The 13141-nt window shown below is 43.5% G+C and overlaps 2 protein-coding genes across 2 annotated transcripts in view; both read left to right on the top strand.

Annotated features, from left to right (window-relative positions):
* Positions 1-2879: 2879 nt before the first annotated feature.
* On the top strand, positions 2880-5976 carry RIPPLY2 (ripply transcriptional repressor 2). The gene is made up of 4 exons (XM_057412507.1): positions 2880-3153; positions 3277-3773; positions 3890-3954; positions 5690-5976. Exons 1-4 carry the CDS (start codon positions 2880-2882, stop codon positions 5847-5849), a joined length of 996 nt encoding a protein of 331 aa, XP_057268490.1. The 3' UTR covers positions 5850-5976.
* Positions 5977-6951: 975 nt separating this feature from the next.
* The window catches only part of LOC130600818 (cytochrome b5 reductase 4), a 48088-nt gene continuing 41898 nt past the window's right edge, over positions 6952-13141 (top strand). Inside the window, exons 1-3 of the mRNA XM_057412441.1 lie at positions 6952-7075; positions 8319-8472; positions 11539-11639. Coding sequence (XP_057268424.1) covers positions 7001-7075; positions 8319-8472; positions 11539-11639 — 330 coding nt within the window. The 5' untranslated portion in view covers positions 6952-7000. The remainder of the gene's footprint in view (positions 7076-8318; positions 8473-11538; positions 11640-13141) is intronic.

The raw sequence follows: 13141 nt of genomic DNA, 5'->3' as shown, positions 1-13141 counted from the left end.
AAAAACCACTTATGAGACAACAGACCAAACATGCAAATGTACAGTCAGTATCTTTATACAAATATCAGGCACACACTTAATTTCCAAAACCCAGTCCTAAAGTGTTGCTGGAATTGGAAGCATCAAGATGAAGTTAGGCTATAAAATACTCAAGATCAAATTTAGACTGTTAATGAGTGAAGAAACTGAACCCAGTTTCAGTAAGCAGAGGAGCAGTTCCATATGTTTGACCTCTCCTTTCTCAATAGAACAAAGACTTAGCAAGATCTAGCCAATTCTCTCCCTATATACTATATATACTCATGCAATAATTTTCATGCAGTGTGCCTGTTTTACTAATAAGTGAAAGGTATCACTGACTGTGTAGAGGATAATATGAAGGCAGCTGAGCATCCTCTGTCCAGATATTCTCATGTCCAAGTGTGATTAGCACTGTCTTGTCAAATTTAGCTCTAAGCCATTTGTGAACACCTTCTTTGTTTATAGTAGCACACTCAAATCTGCACAGACCTGTTTGCTCTTCTGTGTATCCTATTAACAGTGCATTACATTTCAAGATGTCATACTGCAGAAAGCCACAAAAGCACTTTTAATCAATTTAAACCAAAACAAGTGAATTACTTTCATTCTGAATAAATACTGCATTGTATACATTCTGAGAAAACAAAAGGCACAGAAAGGAGAATATAATTTTAATTAGATGATTCAAGAATGTATGAAGGAACTGCCTCTATCAGACTTCAGGTTGAATTCAGAACTATGATTTCCACTACTATATGCAAAAACCTCATTTTAAGTGTGATCCATTCCTCCCACTCGACCAGCTACTTGCTCAGTGGCTTTACACAGCTCCTGCCACAGAGGTTTTATCATGAGTGGTTTAGTAACTTACCCACGTATTGTTACTTTGCTCTGTGTGCAAACCAAAGAAGACAAGACAGCTATTACAAACAATTTTCTAGCCTTGGTTTAACAATTTCTAGCCTATATTTCAAGGTCAATGGGAAGAGAACAAAATGTCAGGGGCTTTTTGTTTGGGTGGGGTTTTTGGTTGGGTTTTGTTTTGTTTTGTTTTTAATGATGTCAGTAATAAGAAATTAATATGCAAATACAGATATTGTATTTTTCTCAACAAATAAGACTGCATTACTAAACTATAAAGCCAAGAAGAGTCATACAGTGTGAAAATATGCAGGGGAACAACAGCTGTTAGTCATTATTTTCTCCTTATCCTTTCAACACCTCTGTTTCAGTTTGCTCTCTAATGGGTAAATCACACTTTCTCCCTAGGATGTTTTCTCATTTCAAGCAGGTATTAAAAAGAATCTTGAGATAATTAAGAATCATTGGCCAAAATCACCCCTGGGTTTGTTGCTTTTACTGTAGATGCTGAAACTAAATTTTTTACTTCTCAAACAGATAAAGCTGATGTTGTGTTCTTAGTCCTTCATGATGAATGATGTTCCTGCATTTCTTCTTTAGAAAATCACCCTGGCCTCTATTTTTTTTTTTTTTTTTGTCTTACACAGCCTGTGTTATATTTCTCAAAAGAGAAATACCAACTACAAAAATTATTGCTCTCACTTCATTTAGGCAAAAGAAGAATCTACCATCAGACAGCTTTTAAACATCTGGTTTACACTTTACCTCATCGGACAAGGTTTCATAAGTAGCCATTTGGAAACAGAGGAAAAATAGATACAATTTTGCTTATGATCAAACTCAGCTTATTGTACAAATTACTTTGCCCTATTGTCTATTTTTTAACTGTGAGTATTTACTGGGAGTTTTAGCCTTTTGTTCACTCAGATTTTAATTAATCTGACTCAAGACCACAGTGAAAATGAGGCGGGGAAAAAACACAACTACAAACATCACAGTGCAGCAAAAGTACTCCGGAAATCTTGGTCTTATAAACATTTGGCTCCACCTTAATGTCCTACTAAACTAGGTTTTTCACAATGTAATGCTTTTCCCTTGAATAACTTGTGAAGTCATAATTATAAATTTCTCCAATTGGTCAAATGCCAAAATCTCTGCAGTACCAGAATACATCCACTGCTGAAGTTGGAATGTATCACAGCATGTGCAACCTTAAATGTACGCATTCTTCCATCTATTTCTCTTTCAAAGGAAGAGGTTGCTTTTCTTCAGAGAGGTGATGCAGTCTACCCCTGGTTTTGACTTAAAGATCTGAAAATATTCATCTGATTAGATTTCCTACCCAGCTTCTAATATGTATGATACCATTCAGTGAAATGTGCCAAAGATATTGTGGAGAAGGTACAAGTAACTTCCTCTTTGCAGCTATTTTTGGGCAGCATTAAGGTAGGCACACTCCTTATGGCCACACTCATAAAAGCAAAATTATTGCGAGAGTAGAGTGCTTTCGTCGTTGTGGTACCTAAGAAATACTAGTAAATTACCTGGGTTTGAAGCCCTCCTCCAGCATCTAGGGCACCTCCAGCCCACCGGCCCTCTGTAGCTTCCCCAGGGCTGGCATTACTACTGGTACCCCAGCTCCTATATATGATCACTCTGTTGTTTCCACCCCCCTTCCATGCATCAGTGATTGCAACCTCGGAAAGAAAAGGGGACAGAGGGAGGATAAGAAAAATGAAAATAGACATAAGAATAAACTCTGCTGGTACCAGGTAACATGGAAACGGTACAAGTCTGGCATGAAACCTCCTGCATGTAGCAGCAGCATCTCATGCTGGCAGCGAATGAAGGAGCGGGACCACATGAAGAAGAATAAAGGACATCAGGTTTCCTTGGTCAAAATACAACATATAAAACACAAAATAAAAAACAAACACCAAACCCGACCCAGTGTACGTGGGCGCACACGAAGAAAGCAACGTTATCGTAGGGGGAGCATGTCACGGTGCGTGCCGGGGGGTGACGCGGTGTTAAGCAACGCTTTCTCCACCCTCCAGGGTGAGACTCTTCTGTCCGTGCCCGCGGACCCTGCCTGGGCGCCTCTGGAAGCGCTCCCGTTCCCACGGCTCCCGCCGGCTTGGACGCGAGGAGCAGCGGCGGTACCGGTACCCTCGCGGGCCGCGGTGCCCGGAGGCGAGGAGCCGCTGGTTCTCCGTTCCGCCCTCCCCCCCTCCCTTCCTCCCCACAAGCATTGCTTCGCCGCTCGGGGCGGTAAATAAACACGGTTTTAAAGACAAAAGGCTGTGCCGGCGGCTGCTTGACACCGGACAACGGGACGGGAGAGCGAGCCGGGCCCGTCCCCGGTGCTGCTCACCTCCCGCGCTGTTCCCACAGGAGCTCGCCGCTCCCGCGAGCATCAGCCATGTGTCTGCTCAAGTGCGATTAACACCGACTTGCGAAACCCCCCTCCCTACGCTGCCCCCGGGCCATTTGGAGCATGCACGTGCCCGCGCCCCGTGTTTACACAGCGGCGCCTTCGCGCGGAACCTTTTTGTGGATGGCGCTGGCAAACGAGCTGGGGGAGGTGGGCTCCGCCGCCGGCTATAAAACCCTCCAGGCCCGGAGCGAACAGGGCCAGGCGAGCAGCCATGCACGGGCAGACGATGGACGCTGGCGGCGGGACGGGGTGCGCCTGTGTCTACCCATCCCCAGCGGCGCTGTCCCCACAGGGGTGCTCGCCTCTTGCCGCCTCGGCCCGGTGCAGGGCGCGGACTAGCTCAGCCCTAACGATCCTACCCTTGTCCCGTAGCTCTGCGCCTTTCTGGAGGCCATGGGTAGCCGCGCCGGGCGAGGCGGTAAGGCGGAGCGGTACCGACACCGATTCCGCCGCGGTGAGTGGGGCACGCGGGGTGGGTCCGGTAGAAGCGTTTATGGAGTTCTGGCGGGGCCCCCCGAGGGCTGGTGCCGTGCTGTGCCTGTGGGCTGATCTCTGTTCTCTCCCCAGCAGCCACACCGGCCCTGCGGGCTGGCGGAAGCCTCCCGAAAGCTGGCGCAGTACACGCACCCCGTCAGGTAAGTGGCTGTCCGGGCCTACCGCGGGTTCTTGCGGGGGAGCACCGGGTCCCGCTGTACGGCGCGGCCGGGAAAGAGGGAAGAGTCCCTTCATCGGGAGTGTGTTACTGGGCTGATCGAGCGGCTCCCCCGCCCCTTTTGTTCCCACCCATGCATTTATGTAGAGATTGTTCGGAGTGATTTAGCCATCCAAGTGCTTATGAACTGACAGGCCTTTGAGTGAATCACTGTCAGCGCTTGTGGGATTTAAGATAAGATGCCGGCATGCTGCTGTGGCGTGACTTAGACATGTTGCACAGTTATGTGGTTGGTTTTAGGGTATGTTTTGATGTGTGATGGCAGACTTGGCTGAAGCACCTTGCTACTCATTCCTGTGCTCAGAACTAAAAAAACTAGGTGGGGTAGTTTGCTGTGCAGTCCTGCCGGTGCAAGGAAGCAGGTGGGAAAGAGTGGCAGGATGATAGGATATGGGCTAAGCCAGCACTGATGAGATATTCATGTAATTACTGCTTTAATGAGGAAGGTAGTAGTAATATCCGAGCTGTCAGTTCTAAAAAGGAAATAAAACTACAGTTGAATCTGCAGGAGAGCCTGTATTCAGAAGTACCAGTAGGTGTTGCAAGGTGCTGAAAGTAATTGCAGAAATATTTATTCCAGGCAAGATGTAGCTTTCTCCCAAATCTAGGCTCTGATCCTTTAAATACGGATGCACAGACCTTGACTTCACTGTGACTGCTCTGGGGCTTGGGGATGAGGAATGCTGAAGGGAACACAGGGAATGGAGACATGCTATAAATGTCAGTTACCTTCTGCCTCAAAGGAAGCCGTATTCTGTTAAACAGTAGCCTAGAAAGAACTTTTTGTAATTGCTAGAAAACTCTCTAGTTCTGTTTCTTAATGTAAATATTGTATTATAAGCAACCTGTAGTCAGCATTTTATTATGTAGCCATGTGCTGGTCTCTTAGCTCTTGGGTCTTCTCTGTTTCTTTCAGCTATTTCCAAACTGTAAGCAAAAGAGCACCAAAATAGCAATGCCAATTGAAAAGGAACTGGAACTGTGGAGTATATTAATTGCAATACATTAGAGCACTAGCTGATAGCCCTTGGTAATCATGGTATTATCAGCAATTTCATGTTAATTTCTGGATACAACACAGATGATATTAAAAAATCTAGACCCGGGGAGCATCTTCCATGAGGAGTCTGTTGGATCATAGAATGATTCTTTTTGAAAAGACAGGGGTGAAATATCAAGGTCTGATCCTCCTAGACCTTTATCATTCCTTTCACTTTGAGATTTGTCTCACACCATTGTAAACAGCTGGGTTGGGGACCTTCAGTAACAAAGCGCCTAATTTAATCCAAATATATTGGGGATCTAGATTGACACCTGTTATATTCCCTAGGAATAGTTCCAGTGAGGGTAGTACTGCTTGGATTGGATCCTCAGGTAACACTGTTAATGAGGCACTGGAGTGGGAAGTTTCAGATGCAGTAGATCTTGGGGTTTACAGCAGTTTTGCTGTGGAAACAGCACTTTAAGTGCATTTTTATCTCTTCAGACAAAAATAGAGAAACTGGGGATTTTCTTTTCTATTTAAATGTAGAAAGCAGTTTAGCATATAAAGGAAAAACTCTGTAGGATGCTTAACAGAATTTCACTGTTTGTTGTCTGTCAGCCTCCAAGTAGAATATGTAATAACAATAAGCAAACATACTGTGTTCTTGTTTCAGACTATTTTGGCCCAAATCAAGATGCTATGATTACTTGTATCAGGAAGCCGAAGCACTTCTGAAAAACTTTCCAGTTCAAGCTACAATTTCCTTTTATGAAGACTCAGATAGTGAAGATGATGAACAGGAGCAAGATTCAAGAACACCATCAGATTGCTGACTACAGGAAAGGCCAACACAACTTCTAAGACTTAATTTAAACCTAATATAAAAATGTATTATAATATTTTTAAAGATAATTTATTTGTAAGTTATTCTTAATAAAACTGAAATGTCTTGTAATTTTATCTGAACCTTTTTTCTTTGTTCTATTCCTGTTCTGTTTTAGGTAGGGAAGGTGTTGATTAGTATTTTTATCTGCGGTCCTATATTTTGTAGACATCAATTTTAGAAGCACAGAAGGAAGCCGTGCTTTAAAGGGCTCAAAGGTTATGTGACTTCCTCAAAGTTTGAGGACACACAAAGAAAGCATTTTCATTGTGATTTAGTAGGCTCCACGTGGAAGCATGTCAAGGAATCATTGGATTAAGTACTCTTAATCACTCATGCTGTTACAATGGAGTTTCAAACATGGAAAAGAGAAATCTCTCTTTCTTGGTTGGAGAGAAGGGTGCAACTGCTACTCTAGTTCTTGCTTTTAAGGCAACCCCCTTCTTTGAGCCACTTGTGCTCTCATGTACATGTGCTGTATTGTTATATGGAAATACAGTATGAAACTCTATTGATCTCTGCTTTAGTCTGTAAAGTGGAGATCAAGAAATGAGAACGTCTAGCATGAGTTGTTTTGATTGAGTTTGGCTTTGGTAACTGAAGCAAAGCCCCTAATGGAACAAAAAAAGCCAAAACTTGTATTCCACTGACAGCACGCGTACTTGAAGCTGCCCGTGTGTGTGTTGCTGCAGGCAGGACTGGCTCGGCGTGGTGCCAACAGCATCCCTGCGAAGCTTGCCCCGTCGTATCTGGGGGACCTGGACATTAAACCGACTTGAGTGCGACGCACGAAGAACTCCCTAGGGGAGACAAGGAGGTGTACGAGGTATGCAGACCCCCTCTCCTCGCACCTGCCACCGCCCCGTCCTAAAGTGGTACCCCCAGGCCTCGCGATGGCAGCGGGGAATGATCAATGCCAGGCGGTTTCCTGCTAGCAGCCCAGAGGGCGGCCGGAGAGAACTACCTCCACATACACCACCGCTAGCGCGCTTCAACCCCGCCCAGGCCCGGGCTCCGCCCGTCCCGCGCCTGCGCCCTGCGCTGGAGCGCTCATCCCGCCCCCCTGCCCTGCGGGGCGCAGGCCGCAGCTCGGCCGGCAGCATGCTGAATGTGCCGCCGCAGGCTTTCCCTGCGCCCAGCTCCCAACAGCGGGCGGCAGCAGGCGGCCGCTCTAAGGTAGGTGCAGCTCGGCCGCCGTCGCGGGGCTAGGAGTCGATCGCAGCCGGCGCTGGGGCTCTCCCCGGCACCGCGGCGGAGAGCCCTGTAGCGCTGCTTATTGCCCGGGCCGCTGGGCTGCCGGTGACTGACGCTTTGGTGGGGGATGGAGGGCCCGGTGAGGCCAGTGTTTGGCCGGCTGCGTTTCGGCCGCCTGCCTCGGCTGAGCTTCCCTGTCGGCGGAGCTGCTGGGGCTTGCCGGTCGGCTCCCGGTTCCGGCTGGGGCGGGGTTGCGGCTGGCCGCGTCCCTCGAGAGGTCTCCTACTACAGCAGTTGCTGAGGGAACACGGCGGCTGTGGCAGAGCCCCTGGGCTCGGCTACTTCGCCGAAAAATGCTTCGTAATTCTCGTTTTCGAAGGCGGTGGTGATAACGCTTCCTGCTCTTGCCTTCTCAGCCTGTCTCCAGGGCATTCTGTGCGGGGATGGAGACTTTCAGCTTACTCTGAAGACGGGGTGATTTGGGGGGCACTTGGTGTCTGCAGATGTGAGGTTTGGAAAGTCAAACTCGTACTTAGACTAAAGTAACCATCAAGTGATGTGGGTCTGTGTGCTCTTTAGTTTTCTCGCTTCTGGTTTCGCTGCAGTTTTGTAAGACCTCCATTCCCTAACCCTGTTCCGCGCTGTTAAGAGTTCGAATCAAAGGGTTCCCGCTCTGTGGTGGTGTTGAAAAGGAAGGTGCTAGACATTCTGAAGATTTTGCTCTGTCTTTCTGGGCCCACCATTGCTGTTACATCCCTGGTAAGCTGGAAGAGTTTGGTCCCACCTTTTTCTGGGTGAGATTTCCAGTTGCCATAGGGCTTGCAGAAAGTCTTTATGAATGCTCTGAAGGTGAACTTTCCTACCTTGTCCTACTTGGCCATGATTTTCAAATCTCTCTTCCTTGTTGCCGATAGGTTTCCAGGCTGTATCTCAAATGATGCTGGTAAAAGCTTTTTAGCACCACAGGAGGACTTGGTATCTGCAGTTTGCTTTGTGAAGAGTCATCTAAATGTTTGTTCATGTTCAATAATTCCCTTGTCTGGGTTACCAGATAGGATGCTTTCTTAAGCACCCTTGCTGCTGAGTAGGGCTCCCAGATATCGGTGAAGAATACACGTTGTGTTATTTCTTGTTTTGACTCTTCCTAGGGAGTTTAGAAAAGTGTTTTGAATGGTTCTTTTTTACTTTAGAGTTTAACAGTGTTTGTATGTTTGTTATTTTTCAGGTACCTTTAAAGCCAGGAAGGAGTCTTATGGATTGGATTCGACTAACTAAAAGTGGGAAAGACATGACTGGTTTAAAAGGGAGACTAATTGAAGTGACTGAAGATGAGCTTGCTAAGCACAACAAAAAAGAGGACTGCTGGATATGTATAAGAGGTTGGTTGCTGTGATGTTCCTTCTGTGTTTTTTGCCTACATTTTCTCTTCTGTACGTAAAAGAAAGAAGGAGGAACAAAAAAACAACAAAAGCCACTCCCCAAAAGCCACAACAAACTATGCACCTTCTGTGCCTGAGCAGGGTGTAATTTTGGCATAATTGGGCAGAACTTGGATCAAGTTAAGAGATTTTGTGCCCCAAAGATTTTCTTGCTTTCAAGCCTTTCTTAAGAAGTCTTCCAAATGAGCATAATTTATGCTTGTTTTATATATAGAATCATAGAATCACAAAAGAGTAAGGATTGGAAAAGATCATCAAGTTACAACCCCCCTGCCATGGGCAGGGACACCTCACACTAAACCATGTCACCCAAGGCTCTGACCAGCCTGGCCTTGAACACCACCAGGGATGGAGCGTTCACAACTTCCTTGGGCAACCCATTACAGTGCCTCACCACCCTTACAGTAAAGAACCTCTTCCCTGTATATAACTTGAACTTCCTCTGTTTCAAGTTGTAATCCATTACCCCTTGTCCTGTCACTACAGTCCCTAGCGAAGAGTCCCTTGCCAGCATCCTTGTAGGCCCCAAATATACATATGAAAATAATAAAACACAAGATATAAGGTAATGCCTCAAGTAACAAGGGCTTAGCAAAAATAAGGCATTGAATAAGACATCAGTTTATTATCCTTAACAGTTGACTGGTTTTAGTGATTGCTTTAAGGCATCTAGAGACATAAAAATACTTAAAATATTACTTAGGCCTGTGAAATGGTCTTTGGGAAACAAATGTGCAAGTGTGTATAAACCTCCGTAAAACTGAGTGGGGCTAATGACAGTTGTAACACAGAACAATCATAATTTCTATCTAGCAATCAAACATCTGTGGCAAATAAGCCATTCTATTTATGCTGCTATTTTAATGAAATTTCAGCTCAAAACTTTGGAGCAATAGCTGTAGCTAGGTAAGTATTTTCAGTGCTGAAAATGAAGTTCCTAGTTGTCTTACAGAAAGGAACAAAATATTCCCTCTCCGGTTAATTTGTTTAGAGGCTAAAATACATCAATATCACCTTATATATGTTATAACAACACTTCTACAAAGGTAGATTATTAACACTTGAGTAGCTAATGTGACATTTCTGTAGGAGGAGTGGTTTGTTAATTGTAACTTTGTTCTGGTAAGGAACAGCATTGGTATTTGTCGTAATGTCGTCTCTGAACTCCAGCAGAAGGAAGTTCAGTATCTCTATGAGGGTGACTGGGATTTTTTTGACATTGAAAGGAATAAGAGAGTAAGGGTAAAACGTCATTCAGTACTGGCTTTTGAACAAAATAATACGATTGTTAATGCTCTGTGTGCTCTTGCACTTGCTAGCAAAACTACAGTTAAAGAGGAGAGCTTATTTACTGTGGAGGTCTATTTGTTTTTCTCACTCAAAAAGGGACATCTACTGAATACAAAATCATTGCTTAAAACTTTTTCTGTTTTGGTTTTAATCTCTTATTTCCCCTTGACTGCATCTCTGATACTGGTTTTACAAGAACTCCATCATGCTGCTTTTGTATGTGTCTTTATATTTTCCTCTCTCTGCTTTTTCTTTGTTGACAGACTAATGAAAAAAACCAGCATAACCGAGAATCCTGGTAGATTATCTGTAGACCTGATATATGGGCAGGTAGCAATATAACACCATTGTGGAAAAGCTAAATGAAGTCTTTGCAATGGTACTTAGACTGTGTATCTATTAGGACAGAAATTGATGAGAGGATAGTGAAGTAAAAGAAGAGCTAACTTTGTTCAAAACCCTGGTATGATGATCATCAAATAATGCTGTCATATAGGACGGAGATTTATATATGTAAGTGGGATGTCAGGGCAGTTAAAGTGTGAAGGGTATATAAATGAGATTTCTTTTGCTCGTGCATGTTTGATGGTAAATTGATTAACTGACTAATAGTCAGGAGGTCGTAACAATGTTACTTTTAGTGTGTGCAGTAATCAATGCTGCCCGCAAGATGGCGTAGTGAATACATCATCAGAAGATCTGCTCAGTAAAACATGCGGAGATCTTTCTTTTCTTTGTTGTCTGCGATGGCTGTTCTTACCAACTAGGATTCTCCCAAGTATGTCTTCCCCAGGCTCAGTGCTGAATGCTTAACCTCTCCGTCCGGAGTAATTAACGTACACTTCTTAATGTGTTAAAAGCTTCTTACAAAAGCACTGGTGCAGTTCCACTTCTGGTAGCTTCCTGTTTTGGTAATGTGTGTGTCTTTAAATATTCTGCTAGGTAGGCCTGCAATAGTCCTGTTAACACCAACATGTCTGCAGTTAAATCTGTTTATAGCTGCATTCTCCAGGCTCTAATTACTCTGGTTGCATAGCAACAATAATTAGATTTCATGATTTCAGACCTGTGAAGAGGCATTGTTTTATCTTCCTGGAAATGCAGAAAGAATGCTGAACCCTTTTACTGGGACAAATTTGGTACCAGAGTTATAAGCCTTTAATGAGCATAGACTATCTTAAGTTCTTTTATGTTGCTGAATCTGAAGAGTTGAAGTTTTGTTGCTGATGGTAGCAGTTTGTCCTTATGGGGGACAGTTCATTCCTGTAGGAATTTTATTCCATAGATGATGGAGTATACAGAAACAAGTACAACAGCACTTCAGGGGTAACTTAATTGGAGAGTGAAAACAGTTCTGTGCACTAACAAGCTCAATTTTATGTCTTTGTTTAAATCAGTCTCTGGTCCTAGTTACCCCCTAGCTAGCATATACCATGTTCACCTTCAAGGTTGAAGCCTTAACCCTGCAGGTTTCTTCATATGTTCACTGGACAAAGTGGCATGGCATTATAGGTTTGGCATCTCCATGTAGGAACATCTTGTCTTGTTCTCTATACCATTGTGTTTTGTGAAGTCATACAATTTGTTACAGCTATGTTTACTATTTGCCATTACACTGTTGAATATACATTAACTTTTCACTGGTTTTGGAGATAGGAGTGGTTGTAGAGCTTGTGGAAATGCTGCTTACTTGTTTTTATGTTTCATTTTCTTCAGGATTTGTATATAATGTCACACCATATATGGAATATCATCCCGGTGGTGAGGATGAACTAATGAAAGCGGCAGGAACTGATGGTACAGATCTCTTTGACCAGGTGAGAACTGGCAGCAAATTACACTTGCTCATTGAAAGGTATTTTGAAAAAGGAAATGCATGTTTTCTGATTATTTTAGGACATTCCAGTGGAAATGGTGAACTTGTCGTGGTTTAAACCCAGTCAGGCAACTCATTCACTCACTCCCCCTCTTCTTTCCCTCCCCCTACTCCCGGAGGAACTTTTTCAGGTCTAAGAAAAGGCACTGAGTTATTGCTGAGAATGGCACTTCTTTACTGAAAGAAGCATACCAGAAGACAGCAATCAAGATGTCACTTTGATGTTGAAATGTTGCTTCAATTTGACCATTTTATTATTTTTTAGGAGAAATAACAATAAAGTAGCAGTAGCCTGAGATGCCACCTTCTTAATAAGTCACTACAACAACTGATTGCTGTTGTTTGAGAGGCATTTTCTTCTCAGAAGTTTAATTTTTTGAAAAATGCTTGTAATATTCTTTTACCCATTAATTTATCCCCTGCATTATCAGGGAGTCAAGTACTAAATAAAAATGCTGGGGCTGCTATTACCTGACAGTGAAGAAATCATAATGTATCAGTTGGGCTCCTTCATTTCTTTAAATGTTTTTTAAAGACTTGGAAAATAAAGGGTCTGCAGAATGGGTGTGTTTTCTGTAAGAAATAGCTTGCAAACCTGGTGCTGTAAAAGATGATTCACTGAGTTGGTATTTTTTAGAAACAGATTCTTTGAGTCTCCTTGGCTCACAAGGTTTGTCTGAGAAACTGGGAAAAAGCAGAAAAGAAACCTCCTCTGTTTTTGAACAGGAAGTCTGTTACCTCTTTACAGTTGGCTTATTACAGTATGTTATGCCCTATTTGCAAAATGGTTTTAACAATGAATGTAAATAAAGATTTGATGTTGTTTAAGTTTATCTTTGGTTAATCCCTTCGCAAATGCAGTGTTGCATTTGGGCATAATTCTCTGGTTTCCAGAAATCTGGAGTTTCTCTCCTTAAAGTTGATGTAGAATCAAGTTGTGGCCTGGAATTCTGTAGCTGGGTCGTTGGATGATACACTCCCTAACAGGAGTCTTGGCATCAGGCACATCTGGGGAAGCCCATCAAGTTGTTACTAAGTTCAGATACATACTTGATACATTTTTTTATTCCCTTCCACCCCCATCATAGGAGTGGAAAGCCGTGTTCAGATACTTAAAATATGCTGTTCACATTTTTTGTTTCTGGCTGATACCTTTTCTGTTCTGGAGGCATTTCTCTTGTTATCCCCTCTGCTTTAGTATTCTGTGTCTGTCGGATACTGATGCTTTTAAGGGTTTGGTAGGTTGCTAGTGTTTCTCAAATTCCTAAAAAATGAAGTGTAATTCAAAGTTCTTCATTTCCTTGTTATCTCTATGTAAGGAAACTATAGCTTATGAATGGGCTTTTTTATTTTATCTCCTTAGCTTGTCCAGTTTAAAGTTTTTATTTATGAAATCTCTAGATCCATTCAGTTTTTTCATGCAGCACTCTGTTTCCTTTTCTC

Source organism: Pezoporus wallicus, unplaced genomic scaffold (genome assembly GCF_028554395.1).
Source record: "Pezoporus wallicus isolate ANWC-B61680 ecotype Strahan unplaced genomic scaffold, APGP_CSIRO_Pwel_v1 contig_4788, whole genome shotgun sequence".
NCBI classification, from domain to species: domain Eukaryota; kingdom Metazoa; phylum Chordata; class Aves; order Psittaciformes; family Psittacidae; genus Pezoporus; species Pezoporus wallicus.
Note: the sequence above shows the minus strand (reverse complement) of the source record. Positions and strands in the feature narration are given on the sequence as shown.